Here is a 27,373-nt window from a genome sequence, read left to right as displayed (position 1 = left end):
AATGACAATTTCCCCAAGTAGCATCAATGAATCCTTTTTTTTTTTTTTGGCTGTGCAGCACGTGGGATCTTAGTTTCCTGACTGCGGACTGAACCCAAGCCTCCTGCAGTGGAAGCATGTAGTCCCCACCACTGGACCGCCAAGGAAGTCCCAATGAATTCATTTTTAAATGTAGACAGAATAGTAAACTAACCCACAAGTACCCATCACCCAATTTCAAAAATAATATTTTTCCAATCTTGTTCCAAATAAGCCCCCATTCCCATTATTTTCTTTCCTAATAACAAACCCTAAAATGTGGTTTCACTTGTAAAAACTTTTGTAGCACTCACTGATAAGGACTTTTTTTTTTTACATAAACACTATACCTAACAAAATTAACAATACTATATCTAACAAGTTAACAATAATCCTTCAATACCATCCCAGACACCTAGTTTGTACTCAAAATTTCCCAGTTGTTGTTTTGTGGCCACATAGTGAGGCATGCAGGATCTTCCCCAACCAGGGAACAAACCCATGCCCTGCGTAGAGTCTTAACCACTGGACCACCAGGGAAGTCCCTCCCAATTGCTTTAAAGTTGCTCTTTACAAATAGATTTATTCCAATCAGGATACAAACAAGGTCTTCAAACAGTGAGCTTGGATTGTTATGTCTCTTAAGTCTTTTTCATTTATAACAATTCCCCTTCACTTACTTCTATCCCCTCCTTGTCACTGATTTGTTGAGGGAGATTTGGTCATTTGTCTTATGAAATGTCCTACATCCTGGATTTGGCTGATTGCTTCCCCTTACTTACTGCTTCACTGCCTGCCTTTCCTATAAACTGGCCGTTAGACCTAGATGATTTTGTAGATTCAATTCTGTTTTTTGGAAAGAGGAAGGGCAGCGAGAAACTTAGGTTTTGTGCTTCTGATAGCAGTACACCAGGAGGCTTATACTGGCTTCAGGTGATGTCAGTCTGACCAGACTATCTGGTTCCTCAACAACCTTTCACAGCTTCCATTAATGGTCAAGATAGTAATCTTAATTTTTAGTTATTTTTCTTTTTGAGGCTCAAATTGTTCCATCGTAAGCCAGAAAGAATCCCTTCAAATTGGCTCTTTAAAAAAAAATCTTTTATTGAAATGTAATATGCATACAGAAAAGTGTACCATAAATATTTTTAGTGAATTTTCACAAACTGAACTATAAACCAGAACATCACCAACAACCCTAAGAGTGGCCCTTATACCTTATGTCCTCCTTTTATCTTGGGTGACAGGCAGGGAGGTGACCTTGCCCCCCAAAAGTAACTACTTTACTAAATTTTAACACCATCGACTGGTTTTGCCTGTTTTTGTATATAAATGGCATCTGAGTTACCCACTTTCTGCTACTTCTGTTTGACATTCTTTGCAAGATTTTTCCATACTAATGTGTGGAGTTGTAGTTCATTTTTACTTCTGTATTTTACTGCGTAAAAGTATAACATTTATTTATCCATTCTACTGCTAATGGGTTTGTGGATAGTTTTCAGTTTTTTCCTATTACAAACAGTGTTATTACATTCTTATACATGTCGTTCATGAACACATATACTCACTTCCTTGGCTATATACCTAAAAGTGAAATTGTTGAGCCACTGGTTCTATATATATATATAGTGAGTGTATAACAATACTAGTAAAATGTTTGTACCAATTTACATTTTGATGTAAAAGAGGACATCAAAATCATAAAATGTGGGGGAGGAGAGTAAGAAAATGTAGATTAAAAAAAAAATTTCCTTAAATGTATTTGAGCCCATATGACTACCAGTCTAACGCAAGCAGATATAGGAAAGGGTTACTACACTTGAAAAACAGGGTAACCACAAATTAAAAACATACACAAAAACCAAAAAGAAGAGAACATAAGTATAATACAAAAGATAATCAGGGGGAAGGGATAAATTGGGAGACTGGGATTGACAAATACACACTACAATATATAAAATAGATAACTAATAAGAACCTACTACATAGCACAGGGTACTCTACTCAATACTCTGTAATGACCTATATGGGAACAGAATCTAAAAAAGAGTGGATATATATATATATATGTATAACTGATTGACTTTGCTGTACAGCAGAAACTAACACAACATTGTAAATCAGCTATACTCCAATAAAAACTAATAATAAGAAGAATCAAACCACAAAAGGAAAAACAAAAAGAAAAAAAGGGAAAAAGAAGAAATATAAAATCAATGGGAAAACAAGGTTTAAAATGGCAATAAATACGTATCTATCAATAATTACCTTAAGGACTCCCCTGGTGGTGCAGTAGTTAAGAATCCGCTTGCCAACACAGGGGACATGGGTTTGATCCCACATGCCACAGAGCAACTAAGCCCATGTGCCACAACTACTGAGCACATGTGCTGCAACTACTGAAGCCTGCGCATCTAGAGTCCATGCTCCACAAGAGAAGCCACTGCAAGGAGAAGCCTGTGCACGGCAACAAAGAGTAGCCCCCGCTTGCTGCAACTAGAGAAAGCCCGTGCATAGCAATGAAGACCCAACACAGCCAAAAATATAATAATAATAATAAAGATAAATTTTTTTAATTAAAAAAATTGAGAAAATAATAAAGAAACTGTAACATTAAAAAATAAATAAATAGGGGGCTTCCCTGGTGGCGCAGTGGTTGAGGGTCTGCCTGCCGATGCAGTGGATACAGGTTTGTGCCCCGGTCTGGGAGGATCCCACGTGCCGTGGAGCGGCTGGGCCCATGAGCCATGACCGCTGGGCCTGCGCGTCGGAGCCTGTGCTCCGCAACGGGAGAGGCCACAGCAGTGAGAGGCCCGTGTACCACAAAATAAATAAATAAATAAACAAATAAATAAATTGTACATTTCTTAAAAAAAAAATTACTTTAAATGTCAATGGACTAAATGCTCCAATCAAAAGACACAGAGTGGCAGACTGGATAAAAACAACAAAAGCCTACAATATGCTGCCTACAAGAGACCCACTTTAGGGCAAAGCACACATACAGATTGAAAGTGAGGGGATGGAAAAAGATATATGGTGCTAACGGAAATGATAAGAAAGTGGGGGTTGCAATACTCATACCAGACAAAATAGACTTTAAGAAAAAGGCCATAAGGAAAGATAAAGGATACTATATAATGATAAAAGGATCAACACAAGAAGAGGATTTTAACCCATCAACATATATGCACCTAATATAGAAGCATCAAAATACATGAAACACAATTAACAGACATAAAGGGAGAGACTGACAGGAATACAATAATAGTAGGAGACTTTAACACCCCACTCACATCAATGGACAGATCTTCTAGACTGAAAATCAATACAGCAAACAGAGATCCTAAATGATACAACAGAACTGTTAGACTTAATTGATATTTTTAGAAATTATCTCAAGCATCTTTTGTGACCACGACAGCATGAAACTAGAAATCAACCACAGAAAAAGAAATGAGAAAAAAACGATTACATGGAAACTAAACAACATGCTACTAAAAAACCAATGGGTCAATGATGAAATCAAACAGGAAATTAAAAAATACCTTGAGACAAATGACAATGAAAACACAACCATACAAAATCTATGGGATGCAGCAAAAGCAGTTCTTACAGAGAAGTTCAAGTGATACATGCCTTCCTCAAAGAACATGTTTTTTGTCATAAACATGTCTGTTTATGACAAACTCACAGACAATATAATACTCAATGGTGAAAAGCTGAAAGCCTTCCTGCTAAAATCGGGAACAAGACAAGGATGCCCACTCTCACCACTTCTATTCAACATAGTACTGGAAGTCCTAGCCACAGCAATCAGACAAGAAAGAGAAATAAAAGGTATCCAAATTGGAAGGGAAGAGGTAAAACTGTCATTATATGCACATAATATGGTACTATATATATAAAATCTTAAGGACTCCACACAAAAGCTACTAGAACTGATAAAGGAATTCAGCAAGGTAGCAGGATACAAGATTAACATACAGAAATCAGTTGCATTTTACACTAACAATGAAGTATCAGAAAGGGGATGTAAAAATACAATACCTTTTAAAAATCACACCCGCAAGGGATTTCCCTGGCAGTCCAATGGTTAAGACTCTGCACTTCCACTGCATGGGGCATGAGTTCAATCCCTGGTCGGGGAACTAAGATCCCGCATGCTGTGCGGCCAAAAAGAAGAAAGAAAAAAATCACACCCCCCAAAATAAAATATTTAGAAATAAACCTGACTAAGGAGGAGAAAGACTTATTCACTGAGAACTATAAAACATTAATAAAGGAAACTGAAGATGATTCAAAGAAATGGAAAGATATCCCATGCTCTTGGACTGGAAGAATTAATACTGCTAAAATGGCCATACTACCCAAAGCAGCCTACAGATTTAATGCAATCCCTATCAAATTACCCATGACATTTCTCACAGCACTAGAACAAAAATCCTAAAATTTATATGGAACCATAAAAGACCCAGAATTGCCAAAGCAATCCTGAAGAAAAAGAATGAAGCAGGAGGCATAACCCTCCCAGACTTCAGACAATACCACAAAGCTACAGTAATCAAAACAGCATGGTACTGGCACAAAAACAGACATATGGATAAATGGAACAGAAAATAGAGCTCAGAAATAAACCCACACACCTACAGTCAATTCATCTTCAACAAAGGAGGCAAGAATATACAACGGGAAAAAGACAGTCTCTTTAGCAAGTGGTGTTGGGAAAATTGGACAGCCGTATGTAAATAAATGAAGTTACAACACACCCTCTCACCATACACTAAAATAAATTCAAAATGGCTCAAAGACTTAAACATAAAACATGACACCATAAAACTCCTAAGAAGAGATCATAGGCAAAACAAATCATACCAATGTTTTCTTAGGTCAGTCTCTCAAAGCAATAGAAATAAAAACAAAACTAAATAAATGGGACCCAATCAAACTTACAAGCTTTTGTACAGCAAAGGAAACCATAAGCAAAATGAAAAGACAACCTACAGAATGGGAGAAAATATCTGCAAAAGATGCGACCGACATGTGCTTAATTTCCAAAATATACAAACAGCTCATACAACTCAACAAAAAAAAAACAACCCAATCAAACAATGGGCAGAGTAAGTCAGAAAGAGAAAGACAAACACTGTATGCTAACACATATATATGGAATTTAAGGAAAAAAAAATGTCATGAAGAACCTAGGGGTAAGACAGGAATAAAGACACAGACCTACTAGAGAATGGACTTGAGGATATGGGGAGGGGGAAGGGTAAGCTGTGACAAAGCAAGAGAGAGGCATGTACATATATACACTACCAAATGTAAGGTAGATAGCTAGTGGGAAGCAGCCACATAGCACAGGGAGATCAGCTCGGCGCTTTGTGACCGCCTGGAGGGGTGGGATAGGGAGGGTGGGAGGGAGGGAGACACAAGAGGGAAGAGATATGGGAACATATGTATATGTATAACTGATTCACTTTGTTATAAAGCAGAAACTAACACATCATGGTAAAGCAATTATACTCTAATAAAGAAGTAAAAAAAAAAAAGATACAAGGAAATAAAAATTTTAAATAAAAATTACTCACCCCCCCCCCAAAAAAAATAGAACTCAGGCCTACCGGACCTACTGAATCACAATCTGCACTTTTACAATCTCCCCAGTGTACTTGTGTACCCATGAATAGTTGAAAGGTACATTTCTACCTCGACATGTCTTTTCTGTCTGAGAAATACACACATTTTATCCAATTTGATATAAATAAAACACTCAAAAATGAAAAAAAAAAAAAAAAAAAGGGCAGAAGAGGGACCTCCCTGGTGGTGCAGTGGTTAAGGATCCGCCTACCAATGCAGGGGACATGGGTTCAATCCCTGGTCTGGAAGGATCCCACATACCACGGAGCAACTAAGCCCACGTGCCACAACTACTGAAGCCCACATGCCCATTCTCAGCAACGAGAAGCCACCGCAATGAGAAGCGCAGGCACCGCAACTAGAGAAAGCCCACGCACAGCAACAAAGACCCAACGCAGCCAAAAATAAATAAATAAATAAATATCCTATGATAAACCATAATGGAAAAGAATATATAAAAAAAGAATATATATATATGTATAACTGAATCTCTTTGCTGTACAGCAGAAACTAACACAACATTGTAAATCAACTATGCTTCAATAAAAAAATAAAGTGAACCTCTTACAAGCAGCATTAAAAAAAAAAAAATTTACACTCCCACCAGTACTGTATGAGAGGTCTGGTTGCTTTATATCCTTCCCAATACTTGATATTGTCAGTCTTTTAAATTTTAGCTGTTGCGGTGGGTGCATATCAGTTACCACACTGGGGTTTTAATCTGTATTTCCCTGATGACTAATCAAATCTCTGTATATATTTATTGGCCATTTAGCTATCTTGTTTTGGAAGTACCTTTGCAAATCTTCCGCCCATTTTTCTATAAGGTTGTAGAAGTTATTTATGCATTCTAGATATAAGCCCTTTTCTGGATATATGTATTATGAATATTTTCTCTAGTCAGTGGGTTGCCATCTCACTCTTTTAATGATGTCTTTTTTTTTTGGCTGTGTTGGGTCTTCGTTTCGTGCAAGGGCTTTCTCTAGTTGCGGCAAGTGGGGGCCACACTTCATCGTGGTGCAAGGGTCACTCTTCATCACGGTGCGCAGGCCTTTCACTATCGTGGCCTCTCTTGTTGCGGGGCACAGGCTCCAGACACGCAGGCTCAGTAGCTGTGGCTCAAGGGCCTAGTTGCTCCACGGCATGTGGAATCTTCCCGGACCAGGGATTGAACCCGTGTCCCCTGCATTGGCAGGTGGATTGTTAAACCACTGCGCCACCAGGGAAGCCCTGGACATTTCTGATTGCAGCACATCAACAGGCACATAAAATCTGGTGGTTTCACTTTCTGAAATGCTAAGATTGATCAGTGGGTTCAGGTGGTGTCAGCCTGGTCCCTCTATTAAAAAGACTCCCACCAACCTTCCAATCTAATGGTTTGAAGAGTCACTGATGATCTTTGACTAGATACGTCAATGCATTAGGAGTCACAAAATGATAATTTTCCCCCCTATCATTCATGCTACAATTACTAGCTGGAATTTTTCTATTAAAAAAAACCTCCTTAGAGGGTGGGTGGAAGGGAAGAATAGGCAGAGCATAGAGAATCTTTAGGGCACTGAAAATACTGTATATGATATTATAATGATGGATGTATGCCATTATACATTCGTCCAAACTTATAGAATGTGCAACACCAACAGTAAACCCCAAGGTAAACCAAAGACTTCGAGTGATTACAGTGTGTAACTAACGCACCATTCTGGTGAATGATGCCAATAATGGAGAGGCAGTGCATGTATGCGTGGGGGAGGGAGGGGGGCAGGTGCATATGGGAGATCTCTCTACCTTCCTTTCAGTTTTGTTGTGAACCATAAACTACTCTAAAAAAAAAAAAGTCTTAAAAACAAACAAACAGGGCTTCCCTGGTGGCGCAGTGGTTGAGAGTCCGCCTGCCAATGCAGGGGACACAGGTTCGTGCCCCGGTCCAGGAAGATCCCACATGCCGTGGAGCAGCTGGGCCCATGAGCCATGGCCGCTGAGCCTGCGCGTCCGGAGCCTGTGCTCCGCAACGGGAGAGGCCACAACAGTGAGAGGCCCGCGTACCGCAAAACAAAAACAAAACCAAAAAACAAACACTTAAAAGACCTTCTCCATCAACTATTTGGTTTTTTGGATACAGTTCATATAGGAAAGGCAGGATAAATGCTTAATCCTCTATTCAACAGTTTTCAGAGCAATGAGTTAGGGCTCTAATAACTTATTATGGTGATAAGTAAGGTTTGTTTTTTTTTTAAAAAGTGCACATTATGAATTTATAGATTCACACAGATTTGATGTATTTCAATTTGTAATCTAAGAATACATTCATTATTCTTTTTAATGCTCAAACTGTCCCAACTTAGGCCAGCAGGATCTCTCTCAAGGTTGCACCTGTGCCTACTGATGTAACTGTGTAAGACTCAGACAGCTTCCTTGCTTTCCAGCACAATAAAATGCCCTAGGCCCATTTTGTATATTTCCTATCACAGACCTGGAAAGCCATTTCTCCAAGCCTTGGTCCCCTTTAGTGTGAGAAGACCACAGTGTAGGGTATCAGATAGGTTTTTTGGTTTTTTTTTTTCTGGGTAAAGATTTAATTTTATTTATTTTTGGGTGCGTTGGGTCTTTGTTGCTGCGCACGGGCTTTCTCTAGTTGTGGCGACCGGGGGCTACTCTTCATTGTGGTGCGCAGGCTTCTCCTTGTGGTGGCTTTTCTTGTTGCGGAGCATGGGCTCTAGGCGTGTGGGCTTCAGTAGTTGTGGCTCGTGGGCTTAGTTGCTCCGCAGTACATGGGATCCTCCCAGACCAGGGATCGAATCTGTGTCCCCTGCGTTGGCAGGCGGATTCTTATTCACTGTGCCACCAGGGAAGTCCCCAGAGAGTAGATGCGCAGAGACCCTTTAAGCATATGCTTAAAGGGTCTCTGCGCATCTACTGTTAAATAATGTTCCACTTGCACAACACGTAACATTACACTAGGACTTAAAAAGTACCGGACTAGACAGGGTGCTGAATTTACGAAGCTTTTCTTTTAAATAATCTACTTCCTTCTCAAATGTCTAAGAAAACGAAAGGGAATGTAAAATGCCTTTATAAAGTGACCAACTCAATGGGTCACAAGTCACATTAAATTGCAAGCCAGATCAAATCCTCTCTATATAGTTATGGCCAGTGAAAGCTCTGTACTATAAAGCATTAATCTATGATATTTGGGGTGAAAAGGCAAAGTATCAAAACACACGTCTAGAGTTTCTAGCCTTCTGGAGTCTTCTGTTGACCTTGTGGATCAAATCTGGATAAAACACTCACCTTCTAAAACAACAGCTCCAGGCTCCTCTGCCTGGACAACTCCCTCTTCATACTCTGTGGAGCTGTCACTGTCAGAACTACCTGATACCTGCAAGTCTTCAGAGACAGGATTCCTAGTCTCTAAACCATAAGAGGTGGCTGGCGAATGAGGCTGCGTCCTGCTCACTTGAAAGTAAGCATCCAGCGGTGATCTCAACCTATATATGCAGAAAGACAACAGAATTCTTGTACAATGTACCATCATCACAAGAATAATCCACAGTAATTTGGAGGTAAATCCTAGTCATTTTAATGCATCACCAGGCCATTAAGTGCTGCCTTTGAACACTGAAGTAGGAATAGAGATTCAGGCAGGTGCTGACTGGACTAGACATGCTCTTTCCACTCAAGTATTCCATTGGCCCACACTGAAGCCTGACCCCTCTGCTAAAAGCTAATCCTACTTTACTGGCATTTCTTTTGTCAATACCTTTTAAAGACATGACTCATTAATATAAAGAAAGAAAGGGAGGGAGGGAGGGAGGAAGGGAGGGAGGGCTGACTCAGCAATTTGTCTGTTGATATTAGGGGGTTGAAAAGAGAGTGGGCAAGATGAAAAAGGGCCCTATTTTTTTTTTTTTTTTTTGCGGTACACGGGCCTCTCACTGCCGTGGCCTCTCCCGTTGCAGAGCACAGGCTCCGGACGCACAGGCCCAGCGGCCCAGCCGATCCGCGGCATATGGGATCCTCCCGGACCGGGGCACGAACCCGTGTCCCCTGCATCAGCAGGCGGACTCTCAACCACTGCGCTACCAGGGAAGCCCTAAAAGGGCCCTATTGATCAAATATGGCCTCATGGGATTCTGCTTCTGCAGCTACTAAGACCAAGGTCTTTTGAAGGTATGAAGCCTGGCTATGGTCACCATTGTCTCATCTCTTATTTTGAGCCACTTTTCAAGTCAAAAATGTCAAAGAAGGACAAAAGTTCTCTCTTTTGCCTGCTCAAACCTGCTGTTGAGCTCTCTAGTGATTTTTTCCCATTTACTGTGTCAACTCCAGTATTTCTATTTTGTACATTTTTATAACTTCAGTCTCTATTGATATTGTCTATTTTGTTGTTTTATACTTTGCTTTAGTTCTTTGAATATATTTAAATAGCAGATTTAAAGTTGGTCTAGTAAGTCCAACATCTTGGCTTCTTCATGTACAGTTTCTATTTTTTCTTCCTGTGTTTTGGTTATACTTTCTTTACATATCTTATTTTTTCTTGAAAACTGGACGTTTCAAATAATATAATGTGGTAACTCTGGAAATGAGATTTCACCCATTCCCAGGGTTTGTTGTTGTTGCTATTTCTTATAGTTGTTACTATTGGTTTAGTGACTTTTCTGAAGTTAATTCTATAAAGTTTGCATTCTTCGTTGTGTGTGGCCATTGAAGTTTCTGTTTGGTTAGCTTAGTGTTCAGTTCATGACTAGATAGAGATTTCCTTAAACACTTGGAATCAGTACACCTCCCAGTCTTTGCTGAGAGACTTGATGTGTGTGTTGGGACACATCATCAATAATCAGCCAGGCAGGTGACAACTCTGCCTCAGCCTTCACTTCCTGCTTATGCAGAGCCACAAAGTCAGCCAGAGTTGAGAGCTTAGTGCCTTCCTAGGTCTTTCCTGATTGTGGGCCCAGCTGCACACAGCCCTGGGCATGTATGTGGTCTTCTAGATTCCCAGGAATATGTCAGAACTTTTCAAAACCCCATAGGAAGATCTCATTCTCCACCTTTTCCTTTTAAGCTTTTTGGTTAGTCTAATGTTTGGCCCGATGGTCATCCACTGCCACAGGCAGACCCTGGGGAAAAGGCTTTAGAATTTTCGAACTGGACAAGCCAGGGATTGCCTTTCAAGTGGGATCTTCCAGGAAACCAACAAACAGGTCAAAGAAAGAGAATTCTCTGGGGATGAGGCTTTGAAGGACCTCCAATTCCATTCTACTCTCTCTAGTTGCTTCCAGACTGCTGCCTTTTCACTATGATTGCAGGCATTTAGTTTTCAAGACTACTATGGAGGGACTTCATAGTAAGTCCCTCCATAGTAGTGGTTAAGAATCAGCCTTCTAATGCAGAGAGCATGGGTTCGATCCCTGGTCGGGGAACTAAGATCCCACATGCCGTGGGGCAACGAAGCCCGCGTGCCACAATGAAAGATCCCACATGCTGCAACTAAGACCCAACACAGCCAAATAAATAAATAAATATTAAAAAAAAAAAAAGACTACTATGAAGCTGAAGAAGGGGTTGGGAATAGGGAATGCCACAAAGCTCACAGTTCTTACTGAGATTCAGCTGGTTTGAGAATCACTCACTGAATTGCTACAAGTATTTGGTTAATTTCCAGAGTACTGAAAAGTTGATTTTGATAAATTTTGCCAGTTGTTTCAATTATTTTTTTACAAAATAAATTTATTTATGGCTGTGTTGGGTCTTCGTTTCTGTGCGAGGGCTTTCTCCAGTTGTGGCGAGTGGGGGCCCCTCTTCATCGCGGTGCGCGGGCCTCTCACTGTCGCGGCCTCTCCCGTTGCGGAGCACAGGCTCCAGACGTGCAGGCTCAGCAGCTGTGGCACACGGGCTTAGTTGCTCCATGGCATGTGGGATCTTCCCAGACCAGGGCTCGAATCCATGTCCCCTGCATTGGCAGGCAGACTCCCAACCACTGCGCCACCAGGGAAGCCCTGTTTCAATGACTTTATGGAGAGAATTTTCTGAGGTCCTTACTCTGCCATTTTCACTGATGTCACTCAGGTTTCCTTTTCAAAAAAAAATGCTAACCAAGTTTACAAACTTATTTTAGGAACTGTGCATGAACAGCAGCTATAGCTACTCATGAGAATAAGAATATAAGAACAGTATTTCCTAAGAACATTTAAACCAAATGAAATACATAATAAAGTTAGGCTATTACGTGCATTATCAATAGCATTCTGCATAGAAACCAGTAAAAAATTAAGTGATTGACTATTTTTTTAAAAATCACTCATTAATATTGCTTTTACATAGCAAAATAGGCATTTCCAAGGTCAGGTGGGGACATATAAAAGAGGAACTATGAAGAGCAACTGGGAGGTAGTGCTAGGAGTACAGTCTTAGAACCCAAGAAATTCTCCTTTTTTCCCGCACTTATCATCTCTGAATTAAATAACAGTATAGTAAGTTCTTGTCCCTTGCTTACCCTCTATAGTCCTAGATTCCATAAGCTCCAAGAGAAACGGTACCCTGATCTGTCCTGTTCACCAACGTATCTTCAAGGCAAAAGTTCAGTCTCTCACATAGTGGAGTGTTACAAATATTTGATGAATAAGTGATGATGCTGGCTGTCAGAATCAAGCAGCCTCAAACAAAGAAACAGGAAAGGAGTTTGTGACCTTGGCTGAGAAGTAGTTGGGAAAAATATCCCACTATGCAGGTTTCCCCAATTTTGGCTTCTTGGTGGAGTCTGAGGCAAAAGCTGCTCACCTTGGCCCAGGCTCTCAGCACCTGGCCCAGGAATGGTCTGTCGGGTGAGTAATGTCAAACACCATAATGAGAAATTCACCTCAAGAAATTCAGAAGGTATAAGCAATGAGTCCTGGAAAAGCTCAGACTTTTATGTGAATTTAGTATGGAATTTGTTTACAACACAATTTAAAGGAAAAAAAAATTTAACGCCACATTTATCTGGCTCCAGAATCCATGTTCTCTCCACTGAACTGCATAATTCCTTGCCTTTAAGCTTTATTCTCTATTTTTTTTTTTTGCGGTACGCGGGCCTCTCACTGTTGGTGCCTCTCCCATTGCGGAGCACAGGCTCCGGACGCGCAGGCTCAGCGGCCATGGCTCACGGGCCCAGCCGCTCCGCGGCATGTGGGATCTTCCCAGACCGGGGCACGAACCCATGTCCCCTGCATCGGCAGGCGGACTCTCAACCACTGCGCCACCAGGGAAGCCCTAAGCTTTATTCTCTTTGTGGAGACAAACATATGACCGTCAGTCAAATAGCTTAACTGACATCATTTAACATCTAAATTCTGTAGCTCAGTCCCCGAGCAGAGATTCTACACACATCAAGCTATTTTCTGATTAGAGTCTGGCTTCTGTGTGGCAGCATCCCCTAGGTGAATCATGCTGACCATGCCAACAAGAGAATTTGGTCTCTGTGGTGTTTCTAATTTTCTCTGTAAATTGGCATCTGGTTTATAAGTGTCACTCTCCTGTGAACTGGTTAACACAAAAGTCCCCGACCAAGAGCAATCTCCACCCCCGCCTGCTCATGAGTGGATGAACAACCAAGCGTGAAGACTACTGCAAGAGGCCTCTTGACAGTTCTTGGGGACACCAATCTCAACTCTCAGCCCCCTTACTTCAACAGGGACCCCAAACTGCACTACAAGGTACCTTCACCTATGACACAAATGTATGAAATCCTACTTTGTTTTCAAAATCCGAGTAAACGGCATCTTAAAATAACAAAGTAGCATACATTTGCAACTCTTGTCAACACAGAACTAGGCACCTCTCACCCTTGATGGATCACATCCAGCAGTGACCAGGCATTACAGAGACTGAAGCCACAGTAATAGCAGGCCCTGATACAGTCATCAGCAGGATCCATGGAAAAGGATGCTGAAATCCAGAATCAGAAGGCACAGTCCAGTTCCAGTTATCCCAGTCAAATCACAAATCACCCCATCATCTTCCTCATTTGTAAAACATAGGTATTAGATGCCCCAGCTACCACTTTTTATTGCCACCTCATTATTTTCACAGTGTTAGAAAACAAATGGGTCTGACTGAAGCTTCCTCTATCTGTTTTTGTTGACAACAGTCAGATTCAGGTTCCAACACCAGCTCTAACCTCCTCAGTGCTGTCACTATGAGACCCTGAACAAACCACTCTCTCAGGGTCCAAGTTTCCTTCGTATTTAAAATGAAAAGGTTGAATTCAATCTCAACATTATGAAGATACTTAGAAGTCCAAATGTGAAACAAAGTATTTCAAAAAAAGCTGGAGGAAGTGAAAAAACAGGTAAGGCATAGATAATTGTTGTTCTTCATAATAACTCTGTCAAGACTTGACAGCTAAGCCCTTCAAGAGGCAAATTCAAACCAAAACCTATGGAAGAAAATTATTTTTAACTCTACAACACAGTATCAGGTGAGGAGGGCTAGAATGTTTCTCACTTAGTCAGATAAGCTCTAAATTAATTCACACTCTACTTTTCACAAGGCTTCTCTAAATCCAGCCTGCCCATCTTCCAAAATCTACTGCACCACTAAGTGGAGAACAATGAAACATGGGCGAGTGGAGTGGCCTTGCAAGTTAAATATTTTTTTGATGTACAAGAGACAAACGATCTGAAGAAAAGCCAGTCTCTACAGAAACCGCTGCCAACAAACTACCACTGAGTTTTCAAAACATATCAGTGTAACTTGTCCCCTCCATTACTTTGTGAAGTAAATAAGGCAAGCACTTTTATTTTCATCTGACTTATGAGGTAACGGGGGTTCAGAAAGGTCACCTAACTTGCCAAGTCACAACGCCAATTCTTGGCAGCACTGGGGCTACGATCAGGGCCTAAGGTTCATAATTCCCAATCTGGCACTAATCCTACTGTTTATACATATATTTACCTGGCACTGTTTGTCCTGTGAGACCCTCCAGCTCTTGCCCTCTGTGAAGCAGAACTCCTCCGCCTAGCTCTCACTGGCCCCACCCTGTGGTCCGAAGTTGGCCTCAGGAATTCCAGCATGCCATGAAGTCTCTGCAGCCCACTGATGAAGCTGTTCACTGAATCCAATGAAGACACTTGGGCAGTGTGGTTAGCACCAGATTCCTGCCTACTCTCCTCTGAAACTCCTGGATTGACGTTCTCCACAGTCTCTTCTCCTGAGAGCTCCTCCGTCATATCAATGGATACCTGTGGAGCAGCCTGAAGCAGGGGCAGTCCCTCTTGGCTGCTGACCACTTCATCAGGAGGGGGCTGGAGCAGGGCTGGTCCCCCTTGGCTGCTGACCACTGCAGCAGGTGCAGGCTCAAACAGGGGTGGTCCTTCCTGGCTGCTGACCACCTCAGTATGAGGAGGCTGGAGCAGGGCTGGTCCCCCTTGGCCGCTGACCACTTCAGGAGGAGCAGGCTGTTGTGCAGCACCATGATCTAACTGCACCTGAAGATCATATTTCATTGCTTCATGAGCCATCACTGAAGAAACAATATTTGTAAGTATTAGTAAAATATATCAGCTATAAGACATGTTTTATCTAATCATACCTGTTCTTTAATATTTCTGTTTAAGATCATTCTTGGCAAAACTGAGAAACTTAAAGAGACGATTTTGTTCGACTTTTTTTTTTCCATAATAGGTACTTATAACCAGTTTTCCTGTTTGCCCTTTGAAAACATGAAGTCATGTGATCACAGCACTAACCTTTAAAATAGATCTAGGGACTTCCCTGGTGGCACAGTGTTTAAGAATACGCCTGCTAACGCAGGAGACACAGGTTCGATCCCTGGTCCGGGAAGATCCCACATGCTGCAGAGCAAATAAGCCCATGTGCCACAACTACTGACTCTGTGCTCTAGAGGCCGCAAGCCACAAGTACTGAAGCCTGTGTGCTGCAACTACTGAAGCCCATGCACTCTAGGGCTCACATGCCGCAACTACTGAAGCTTGCGTGCCTAGAGCCTGTGCTCTGCAACAAGAGAAGCCACCATGATGAGAAGCCCGCACACCGCAACCAAGAGTAGACCCCGCTCGCTGCAGCTAGAGAAAAGCCCGCGCACAGGAATGAAGACTCAACGCAGCCATAAATAAATAAATAAATCGATCGATAAAATAAGAGGACTGAACTACTGAAAGCAGTGGATCCACAAGTACAAGGCAAAGAGAGTATGAGACACACAAATCAGTTTTTCGGACTGATAACTGGTAGGACTGTGTGCTGTTGAGAAGCAAGCTAATTTCCACTGAGGGGACTGTAAAAACCACGTACCAAAGAAGACAGCATTGAAAGACGGAGATGGAAAGCCTGTGAAAGTAGTTACTCTGTCCCTCAGGCAAACAATCAAAAAACCCCTCCCCCTATGCTGCAGACAACTGGAGGTTTGAACCAGACAGACTTAAGACCAGCAGTGAAAACAAAGAGTTAAGTGAAAGTCTACAAACTTTCACAAGTGTGAGACACTTCCAATCCTTCTCTCCAGCTGCACAAATCCAGAACGCAATATCCTGGTTTACATACATTCTCTATGCCTCAAGGCAGGAAATTACAGGATTGTTGCCTAGAGAAAACCAGCTCAAGAGGAAAGATCTATAAATACTGACAGCTCTGACTCTCAAGAAAATGGCTGGATCTCTGCCCATACATCTAACAGTAAAAGTCCATTGGTTAGTAAGGTTCAGTCATTCATAAAGAGCTTCCACTCAGTTTTCTGGGGGTCTCTCCTCGAAATGACCAAATAGCCAAAGAACAACTGACATTCAAGAAAAGCCTCCAACATGAGAGAAAGAGACCAAGGCAGACAAAGAGAAGAAACTCGGAGAAAAGAAAGGAATACAATGCAAGAAACAGAAATAAGTAAATAAATAAACAAATCCAAACATAAAAGAATGCCAAGGAAAAAAGGATCAAATCAGAAAACAAGAAAGAGCTCTTAAAAAAGAAAATTTACAGCCAAAATAAATGCTTTAATAGAAGGACTGGAAGATAAACCTGAGTAACTCTTTCAGAAAACAAAAGACAGTTAAAAAATAATAATATTAAAAGCTCAAGCTAGAATACTTGATTAACTGAAGTACAAGAATGAGAGAACTCAAAATAGAGAAGAAAGTGAAGCAAAACCTCTGGTCAAGATGTAACCATACACTCTCTTCTAAGAACCCCAACACGGTAAATTTCCTCAAAAATTTTATCAGTTACAGAACAACCTCCATTATTAATTCCAATTTTAGGACACTTATAAAATATGCAAAACCACACTACTATATGGATTTATAGATATAAGATAGTATAAAACAAGCCCAGTCATGAAAAATACCAAATTCATGAGAGGAAGGGTGCAGAGGTACACATGAGGCTTTGAATACAGAATTTTTTTTTTTAAGGAAAAGAAAAAAAGAATTCTATCAAAAAGTCAAAGCCAAGATTTGTTACATCTGTGTGGTGAATGCACGGGTCTTTTAAAAATTATTCTGTGCGCTTCTCAGTATGGTTAAATATTAAAAAGTGAAATTTCTTCCCATCATATGCCAGATCTGATTAGAGAACAACCAGTTCTGATGAGACGTGAAAGGCCCAGAGCCGAATCCAAACCTGATTCATCGGTGTATCCTACACAGCAAGAAGTACAGAGTAGATGCTAAATATCCACTGAATTACACACCATCCACCTAAAAACACAACACCAACCAGAAATCCCCCAACAACTAAGAACATATTAGCACCCGATATTGACACAGAGATAGGAGAGATATAGAACATGTTCATCCCGGCAGAAAGTTCTCTAACCAGCGCCATACTGGAGCAAAGCTTCCCAATCAACGTGGGGAAACACAAATCCCTCCAGGCCTGGGGCTGAGCAGCGGTGCGTCGGCTGCCCCCCCCCCCCCCCCCCGGCCCCAGGCCGTGAGCAGCCTGGTCCTAGACCTCCCGTAATCTTCCCAAGCTTTGTCACTCAGATTTCAACCAATGTCCGCTCCAGTCGGGATGATGGCTCCCAGTTAAAAGAATAAGAGGCGCCAGCGGAGAGTCGGGGCGACCTGGGTTCAAATCCCTGCTGTCACATCCTACCTCTGGGACCTTAGGAGGTTCCCTATTCTACTTGCTTCTCTGTAAAATGGGAATAATAAAAGTGTTTACGTCACAGTATTGCTGTGAGATAAAGTTGGACAGAATAGGCCTTTCGTTCAACTTGAAAGTGATGCAAGTAGAGGGCGCTCCACGTGACGGCAGCTATTTGCAGATGATGAGTCTGAGGCTCGGCTGCCTGGAGAGCAAACCGCGACCTGCGACTACGGCCCCGCGGCCAAGTCGGCTCCTTCCGGGATCCCTGATGTTCCTGCCTTCCCCGCCCCCACCCTCACCAGCAACCCCAAAAGAGCGGGGGATTTGGGAGACTCAGCCCCGACAGTTGGGGCCGTCCGGAGCGGCCGAAACTCCTCAGACAGCCGGGTTCCAGGCCGGCCCGCAGCCCATCTTGGGGCGTCCCGGGGCCCGGCGTCCATGGACCCAGCCCAGGAAGTCATCCCGGAGCCAGACGCCCAAGGTCTGGGAAGAGGGAAGCGCCCACATCACCTGAAGCCGGAAGGACGCGGTCAGACTCGCGAGACCCCCGGAGCAGTTGCAGTCTCCTTTGAAGAACTCTCGCCGGACTGGCGCCAACAACCACTTCCGGAGCAGCTCAATCCGCCAGCCTGTGTTGCGGCCTCGGCCTGCTCCTATTGGGCAGCAGTCCCAGTCGGCGGCCAATACCCTCTCTTCTTCTTTCTTTGGTCGCCACTGGCTGAAACAGCGGTGCTCTCATTGGCTGATCCTTCGTAAACGGACTAGGCGGGACCACGCTCGAGGAGGCCTCGTACAATTGGTAAAAACCTACGTCCGTCAACTCTCGCCCAAAGAGAAAAGCGGAAGAAGGGTTTTACCACTCTTTATTTGAATTTTGTGACGAGAGGAAGCGGCAAGAGAAAGATTTCTTGGTCCATTTTGGAAAGATGAAAATATTAAAACTGTGCCTCATGCTGTTTCTCCCTAAGTCTTTGGTGAAGGAGATGTCTTTATCCAAAGGCTGGTAGCTAATCCAATAATTTCAAAATGTTGCCCGCAGTATCCCGGAGCCGGTAAAGAGGAGTGGGACAATCCTGTTCATATATTGTATATCCTCCAGTGGGTTGAAGAGCTCATGCAAAAGAACTTACCTACGCGGTCTCTTCAATCCCAAACCATTGCAACAAATTGCCTGCTACTAAACTACCGTCACATCACTTGACAGCAAACATTTTTCAAGCATTTCCCTGAAAGACGAAATCTCACCTTTAGGAGGAAGACCTAAAAATCTAAACCTCAGGCACAGACTGCACACTGCCGAATTTCATTTGCTCAGCTTCCAATTCTGAGTGGAACTAGTAGCAGAGGAGAGTGTAAACAACTGAAAGCCTTGGATTATCCAAGTAATTGACTTTTCAATATTCTCCTCCTCCAAACCTGTCACTAAAGTGAACATTAGCATTTGTAGTTTTTTTTCCTTTTCCTGCCCCTAAGGGAGCTTCTACTGAGCTATAGCAAGGTTAATATGAGGAAAAGGAATGTTATTTTGTAAACAAATACATATATTATGGCATAGAATGAAAAACATTTTGAGTGATTCTCACTGTTATATAAGTAGCTGCATGTCCAATGCAGAAAATTTAGACAATACATAGAAGCAAAAAAGAAAAATCGTCTCCAGAGAAGTCATTAGTTACTTTGTTTAAAATCGTCATCTATCTAAACGTGTATATTTAGGTATAGATGGAATTGTGTTTTAATCTCAAAATATATCTTGAATTGCTTTCCTTGTCAATACATAGGCACATCATCAAACACTGAGTGATTCTTTGAAAATTAAAAAAAATTAATAGGTAATATCACATGGCAAAAAAAATCTGGACAACACAGAGGGCTGCTTAGTGAAAAATATACAGAATGTTTCTAAAAGGTTCTGAGAGTATATTCATTCATGATCCACCTAATGGCCATGTTTACTAATTAGAAGAGAAAGAATAAACACACAAGCCAGAAGGTTATAGTCTTGTCTCCAACTTCCAAAAGTTTTATATAGTTAGAGGAGAAAGGTATTGGCTGTATTTCATTTTAGGGGTGAAATTCCCATTTACAACTTTATGGGTGATTACTTAAACACCAACCCCCCGTTGGCCCATTTGTAAAAAGACTGAAAAAAAAATGCACTAAGCGCCACTTCATAGAAGAGTTGTTTAGATGGATGTCTTTTTTTTTCCTCCACCAAAAGACATAACTAATGGGTTCCCCTAAACTACATGATAGTAACTACTTTTATGGACCTGAACGTATAATTTAAATGAAAAATTTGAAAGAACTGTCAAAGTTAAAATATGCCAAAGAAAGTTTACACTTGTGGTAAGCCTCATCCCCAGGCTCTGGGGAAAGCCATGAATTTCCCTCAACCATTAGCAGTACCTTCATTCATTCATTTTCAAGTTCATTCGGTCAACAAATATTGGAGTAGCCACTGTCCTACTCCAGGAGAGGAATGTGAAAGCAAGGGACTCATACGTGGTTTCTGAGTTTGTGGCAATGTTCTAGTCTTTAACCAGGGGTGGATATGTGATGTTCTTTTCCTCTGACTTAAAAAAAATTGCACATATACATTTTATACACTGCTGTACTGTGATACATATCACAATAAAGATAAGAAAAACATTATTTTGTATCTTTGAACTCTGTAGCAACTTCAGTGGAAACACTTCCCCAATCCGGGGATACTGCCTGTGAATCATGTTCTCTTGTGTCTGGAGCTTTGTGGAAAGTCTGAGAAATTTGGATCTAGAGTGAGAGAGGGAGACATTCCCAGGGAGGGAGATGGTGTAAAGAAACGGAGGAGCAGCTGATAACCTGGTGAAATAAAAGTCTGAATAGAGGGCTTCCCTGGTGGCACAGTGGTTGAGAGTCTGCCTGCCGATGCAGGGGACGTGGGTTCGTGTCCTGGTCCGGGAAGATCCCACATGCCGCGGAGCAGCTGGGCCCGTGAGCCATGGCCACTGAGCCTGCGCGTCCGGAGCCTGTGCTCCGCAACGGGAGAGGCCACAACAGTGAGAGGCCTGCGTGCCGCAAAAAAAAAAAAAGTCTGAGTAGAGGAAATTACCCCCAGGATGTTGATAAAAGAGTAGGAAGGGAGAGAAAGAATATAGGCTGGAGTAATCTGCCTTCGCAACCCAACTTTAGACTAAACAATGCCCTTAGGGCTGGGTTTCTGAACTCCAGTGCTCTTGATATCTGGGCCGGATAATCTTTGTTGTAGGGGGCTGTCCTGTGCCTTGTAGGATGTTGAGAAGCTTCTATCCACTAGATGCCAATGGCATGTCCACCCCACCCCACCTCCCCTGAGTTGTGACAGCCAAAAATGTCTTTAGACATTGCCAAATGTCCCCCGAAGGGCAAAACAACCCCTGGTTGTGATACATAAGGAAAATCTTTCACAAATGTTAAGTAACACATGTGGCCCATGCTCTTTAGACCAGAAAAAGCCCTACCTTTAACACAGGGCCTCCTGGAGGGCTCATATGCACAGCAATCATCAATGATCTCCTGCAACTGTGAAGGGCAATCTTTATCCACTGGCTTCTGGTGCCGGTCCACAGCCACCAGCTGGTAGATCTTCTTGGAATCACAGCCTGGCATGGAAATGATAGGATGGGATGCTTAAAAATTGCTCTGGCACACACACATTTCTCTGGATGCTGATGGCTGGCAATGGAACCAGGGACTTTGAGAACTGAAGAAACAGGAGCTTCCAATGACCCCAATGACAAGCGCAGGCAATGCCCCCATTGAAGAACAAAGCACCCGGGACAGCACTGATGGGAATCTCTAGTCTCTTGGAAGGTGACCCAATCCCAGCACCATCTGAGCCAACTTTCACACTGGTTACCTTCAAATGGGCTTTTCCCAGGGGCGATTTCCCAGAGGACGATTCCAAAGCTAAAAGAGAACCAAGAAACTGAACAACCGTAACAAGTTTCCCTTTTCCCATGCCCCTCTAGCCATTTCCAGAAAACACAGTGGATTTTCTTTTTGGCTGTGCTGAGCAGCTTGTGGGATCTCAGTTCCCCAATCAGGGATTGAACCTGGGCCACGGCAGTGAAAGCGCAGAGTCCTAACCACTGGACCACAAGAGAAGTCCTCACAGTGAATTTTCTGATTACCACCCAATTCCATTCAACAGAGTTAAGGTGCTCCTCCCTAATGGCATTTGACTTGGACTTTCTTGTCCCGTTCATCTGAGTTAGAATCTGCACAAGAACATAAACATACTTGTATATTTCAGCTTTTATGTCATATTTATTATACACATTTTCCAGTCTCTGAGGTGAGATGTATGCGGCAGAATTGGCTCTCTCTGCTTCTTTTTCTTTAGTTGGTCAGCTGATGGAAATCTGTGTTTTGCTCAACTCAAATCCTGCAAGCTAGATAATGACTCAGAGACAGAAAGAAACAGCACCATCTCAGGTGGGGGATAGAGGGAAGGGGTTGGTGCTACACATGATTTTCAGGGGATGGTTTTTTTCCTTTGGGATGTATTTCCAGTGGTGTCTTCTGGCTCTGTGGCTACTCTCCTGGCTGGCATCCTGGGTTCAATTTATTATGGTGTAACGACCAAGCGAAACACAAAGAGGTTTCTTCTCTATAAAATGGGGCATGAGGATTAATTGAGGTGATGGTTATAAAGCACCTGTAAGACTTGGTATGTTGTTGTTCTAGTGTTACTATGTTAGATACAGGGCTTTCTCAGTTGACGACTCAGCTCCACTGAGTGAGTGTGGACGGGGTGCCTGGAGTCACCGATGGCTCATTTTCTCTCGGAAGCAGACCGAAAAAACACACAAAAAACCAACACAGGGGTATCCTCTCTGTTGTATCTGAACCTATAGGCAGCCTGTTACCCCACTGACCCTGCATGGTCAATGCCATGCTCTTAAAGAAGCCACAGCACAAGTCACGGGAGTGTGCATTCTCCTTGGTCCATGCACATCTGTCATCAGCACCATCTGTGTGCAGAGGGCTGCCAGCCCTAAACGCAGCCAGGGATCCAAAACTAGGGTCAAGGTCAGGAAAAGGATTAGACGTTTAGGTGGCTCCTCCCCCTTTCATTCACATGTTCAGTGAGCACTGACATCCTCTGACATCTGGCTCCACGCTAGCCACCAGGGGTGAAAGGCTGAACAGCACATGTTACAGTCAGGTGTGAGAAGGACCGTGCTTTGTGAACACTTATATTACACCAGCTACGGGGAAAGACATCTGAAAGTCAGAAAAGACCCGTCTTCTGTTATTCAGAGAGAGCTATCTGTGGATGACAGAGAAAATATACTTTTAGCACTTGGGAACTGTGGACATCGAGTTAACAGAACCCTTTTCTCTTCCATAGGAGAATCTGAATTTCAGTGGACCTTTTAGCTCTATTCACCTGGGAAACTGACAAAAGCTGTCTGTTACCTATGCTCCTAAGTAATATTGCTGCTGATTTAAAAATGATGGGTGATTAGTAACTTGTTTATGGATGAGAGGTCGGGGGGATGGGGACTATAAAGAGCTATTGGGGGACTTCCCTGGTGGTCCAGTGGTAAAGAATCCGCCTTCCAATGCAGGGGACGTGGGTTCAATCCCTGGTCGGGGAACTAAGATCTCACATGCCGTGGGGTAACTAAGCTGGCACACCACAACTACTGAGCCTTTGCACCTCAACTAGAAAGCCCATGTGCCACAACTAGAGAGCCCAAACACCACAACTAGAGAGAAGCCTATGCGCCACAAGGAAGAGCCCGCGTGCCACAGCGAAAGATCCTGCATGCCTCAACGAAGATCCCGTGTGCCACAACTAAGACCTGATGCACCAAAAAAGTAAAGAAAATAAATAAATAATCTAAGAAAAAGAAAGAATATTGACTCCTGTGAGTCGTGAGGCTTCTAAGCCTGGATGGCCCCGCACCCACCCGAGGGGAGCCTCTTTCTGTCACACCTAGGATGAGGAGAATACCTCCTGGAGGATTGTGGGGACAGGTGTGGCATCTCCGGCTGAAGAGAAGGATTTGATGCTACCCTGCTGGCAAGCTGTGTTGCGTGATACCCTTCTAATTGCCTCCAGGTGCCAAGTGTGGGCTATGGCTGGCCTGTGAGTCTGAATGCCTACCTGGGCTTAAGAAGATCCCCTCATGGGTGTTTCAGGGACACAGAAGTGGTGTCCAGGCATCTAAGGGGAAATGGCTCTTAGCCCATCCCTGCTGAGTGCCTGGGCAGTGGTGGACGACGGGCATCAGAAGAGCAGGCAGGACTGAGTCTGTCCTGTGGTGGGCACATGGGAAGCTGTCCAGGCAGGGGAAGAGTTGAACTCAGTTGAAGGCAGAGAAACGAGCAGACACAGGCCTCTGGGAAACGTGCGTCCCTCTCCCAGCACCAAACAGTCACACAGGTCGAGCTCAAATGGCCCCTGGAAGGCCATACTCACCTTCACGTTGCAGTCTTTAGTCACCAGGAAGCTTGTGCTGCTGATGTTTCTGTGGAGTTCTGCAGGTGTTTCCAAATGGTGCAGCCTGACACGACCAAAGGCAGGGAACATTAGTGACCTTTGCACAGACTTTGCTATCCACGGGTAGGTGGGAAAACCGGGATGCAGAGGTGAGATTTGACAATTGTGAGCTGTACGCCTCTGTGGTGCTCTGCCTGGGAAGCACTGAGCAAAGCAAAGGGCTCAGAGGCATGGCTGGATGGTTGGACCATACCTAGGACCCTTCTGGTTGAAACAATGTGAAGCTGGGGTTCCCACCAACTTAGTAAGTGTTAAGTGTTTTGGATTAATGGAGCCCCTGCCTCCCAGTTTGGGGTGTTATCACAGAGTTGGCCTTAGGTTGGGTTCTCCCAGAAGCAGATCATGAGCCACAGATTTGGGTACAAGTGATTGATTAAGAAGGTATTCCCAGGAGAAACCAGGTGAGGGAGTAGAGGAAGCAGGACAGAGAAGGAGAAGAAATTAAGCAAGGGTGGAACTTCAGGTGAAGTTCCAGGCTCAGCCTGACCCCACGGGGACTTCTAGAGGATAACTACCCCTCAGGGTTTGTTCTGCACGAAGCAAAGGAGCTGGACTTTTGTACTCACACCTGTTGTTCAATGACTGTGGACTGGGTGGGGTTGGGGGAGAGGAACAGGGATAGGGACAGGTGGCTATGAAGCTCCCGGGCACTTTCAGCTCTCAGGGCCAAGGGGCTCCAGTGCCCATGGATATTCCTCTGCAGATGGCGGCCATGAGCTGTTAGCAGCAAAGTATGCTGAGTGGGGGATGAGTGTGCAGAGCAGGGAAAAAGGATCAGAGGCCATCTGGATAGGCGCTAACAGTGTCTCCTACAGTCCAAAATGACTTCTCATAAAACTCACTAGTGTAGGGAGTTGAGAAGGAATAAACTTTATGATTTCCAAGAAAGATCTAAGGCAGTATTTCCAAAAGTATGGATAAGTGGTATGCAAGATGACATAGTGAGAAAATTATTCTTCTTTTAATTCCAGTCTTTCCGATTACGCCAAGAAGAAAGTCTCAGTTTGGTGTTGGATGTCTTTAATACCTCCCTAAATCTGCTGACATCTCCTCTGCACAAAGAGAATGCCGGTCTGAATTGCAGGCCTTTGAGCAGGAGGCATCATGCAGCCAGAATTTAATAACATTGTTTTGGTTTTATTTGTGGTCACCTATTTGTGATAAGTGATTCTCGTCTTCAAGTTATGGTAGTAATAGAAAGCGTCCTTTTTTATTTTATTTTATTTTTTATTTATTTATTTATTTATTTTTTATTTTTTGCTGTACGTGTGCCTCTCACTGTTGTGGCCTCTCCCGTTGCGGATCACAGGCTCTGGACGCGCAGGCTCAGCGGCCATGGCTCACGGGCCCAGCCGCTCCGCGGCATGTGGGATCTTCCCGGACCAAGGCACAAACCCACGTCCCCTGAATCGGCAGGCGGACTCTCAACCACTGCGCCACCAGGGAAGCCCAAATCTAAAATTCTTATCAGGCCTACCAGGACCTGCATGACCGTGCTCCTGTATCTTCTGGCCTACCTCCCCACTTTCATCTGGTATCTCTCCTTCACCTACCACACTAAAGCCATGCTGGCTTCTGGCTGTTCCTTGCACAGGCCATATTTATTCCCACCTCAGGGCTTTTGCATTCATTGTCTTCCTGGCCTGGAATGCGCCTCTCCCTCAACTTCACATGACTCACTCCTTTTGATTATTCAAGGTGTCCATTCAAATGTCACCCTGACCACTCTCACTGCACCCACTGTCACTTTCCATCTCATTACCATGTGTACGATTTTTATTGCCTTTAGATAAAATAATTTACTTAGCCCTCTATCTGCAAACTTTATGTTCCGTGAAGGCAAAGATCTTGTGTATTTTGCTCTGTGTTGAATCTCCAGCACTTAGAACAGTGCCTGGCACATGGTACTCAATTCCTGTTTGTTTAGATAATTAGTGAATTTTTCTTCCTGGATAATTTACATATTAATGGAACGTCCTGGAAAAACTAAGGCTGGGAGGATTGACATCAAAGAGAATGGAAAGGGAAACACGACTCATCCATACCACCCCCACCCCGCCACTGGTGGCACACTCAAATCTCACCAGCCCCCACCATGTCTGTACCCAGGGATGTCCGGAGTTCTGAGTTACATGAATAGACACCTGCTAAAACCTCTTCAGCCTTCCTGATTTTTTGGTAAACAAAAATGAGACTAATATACCCCCATTTGGAGTCCCCCCATCTAAAAAAACTCCTTACCACTTCTCAGTCCTTGGATAACCTTCCTGTCTTCCTGTGCATCCTACTGATCTTCCTGTTGCCAGAATGCTCCTGGGCTGATGCTTGAAATATGCATCTGTTGATCCACCTGAAGCAGCAGTGAGAACTCCTCCCAGACATCTCTCAGCCTCTTGTTCACTCCAGTGAACAGTATTCTGTCATGCCCTACTGTTAGAAACTTCTGGATTTATTGCTGAACTTATCTATCCACTCCTTAGCTTCCTCTAGGGCAGCCTGGAAACGTTTCAGGGCAGTGGTTATCTCGGTGGGCAGGTTCCTCTCTGCTTGGGCCTGGAGCATTTGCAGAGGCTGCAGCAGGCCATGGACATGGCTCCTTAGATGTCAGCACTGTTTCTGGCAGTATTTCATCTCTTCACACTGGTTGTAGATAAGCTGGACTAAGGAGATGATCTGCCTCAATTGATCCATATCTGGAAGAAACAGATGGAATTTGTTTAAGTCCCAGGAATCTCCTGCATATTTACTACTGGGCTAAGGGTGTCTGTGATCTAAATGGCTGTAGAGGTCTCCGCATCAATTTCATGTAAGGTAGAGATGGCTTGCTGTCCACCAAAATCTTCCAGTTTTAGCTGGAAAGTGTTGGCCCAGCTAGGACTACATCTCCCAGCCTTCCTTGCACCTTGATGTGGCCATGTGACTAGTTCTCACCAATGGGGTGTGAGTAATATAACTCTTACTTTGGGCTGAGTCAGGTTTGTCTCCTTCACACACTGTCAGCTGGTTACACAGGATGATGTAGCCCTAGGTGTGGTAGAGCCCAAGAAGGGAGAATCCTGGATCCCGGAATCATCACTTGGAGGAGAGCTGCTCATAAAC

The 27,373-nt window shown here is 43.4% G+C and overlaps 2 protein-coding genes across 4 annotated transcripts in view; both read right to left on the bottom strand.

Moving 5' to 3' along the window:
• The window catches only part of RFWD3 (ring finger and WD repeat domain 3), a 40,447-nt gene extending 22,104 nt beyond the window's left edge, over nt 1–18,343 (bottom strand). For 2 of the 3 annotated variants that reach the window (XM_029205239.1, XM_029205245.1), the window contains exons 1-3: nt 18,250–18,343; nt 14,590–15,157; nt 8,950–9,146 (exon numbers count right to left, since the gene is read on the bottom strand). In XM_029205239.1, coding sequence (XP_029061072.1) covers nt 8,950–9,146; nt 14,590–15,155 — 763 coding nt within the window. In that variant the 5' untranslated portion in view covers nt 15,156–15,157; nt 18,250–18,343. Of the gene's footprint in view, nt 1–8,949; nt 9,147–14,589; nt 15,158–18,249 lie in introns of those variants that run through there. The other variant, XM_029205240.1, reaches the window with a different exon arrangement.
• Nucleotides 18,344–19,007: 664 nt separating this feature from the next.
• MLKL (mixed lineage kinase domain like pseudokinase) lies at nt 19,008–26,965 on the bottom strand. Its single transcript, XM_029205420.1, is given in 8 exon segments — nt 19,008–19,073; nt 21,151–21,362; nt 21,620–21,669; nt 22,003–22,154; nt 24,194–24,278; nt 26,516–26,541; nt 26,544–26,719; nt 26,722–26,965. Coding segments are annotated over 8 exon segments (1,011 nt in total).
• Between the last annotated feature and the right edge of the window lie 408 nt (nt 26,966–27,373).

Source organism: Monodon monoceros, unplaced genomic scaffold, assembly GCF_005190385.1.
Source record: "Monodon monoceros isolate NGI ecotype Baffin Bay Population unplaced genomic scaffold, NGI_Narwhal_1 Super_Scaffold_10, whole genome shotgun sequence".
NCBI classification, from domain to species: Eukaryota; Metazoa; Chordata; class Mammalia; order Artiodactyla; family Monodontidae; genus Monodon; species Monodon monoceros.
This window is presented reverse-complemented; position numbering and strand designations above follow the sequence as displayed.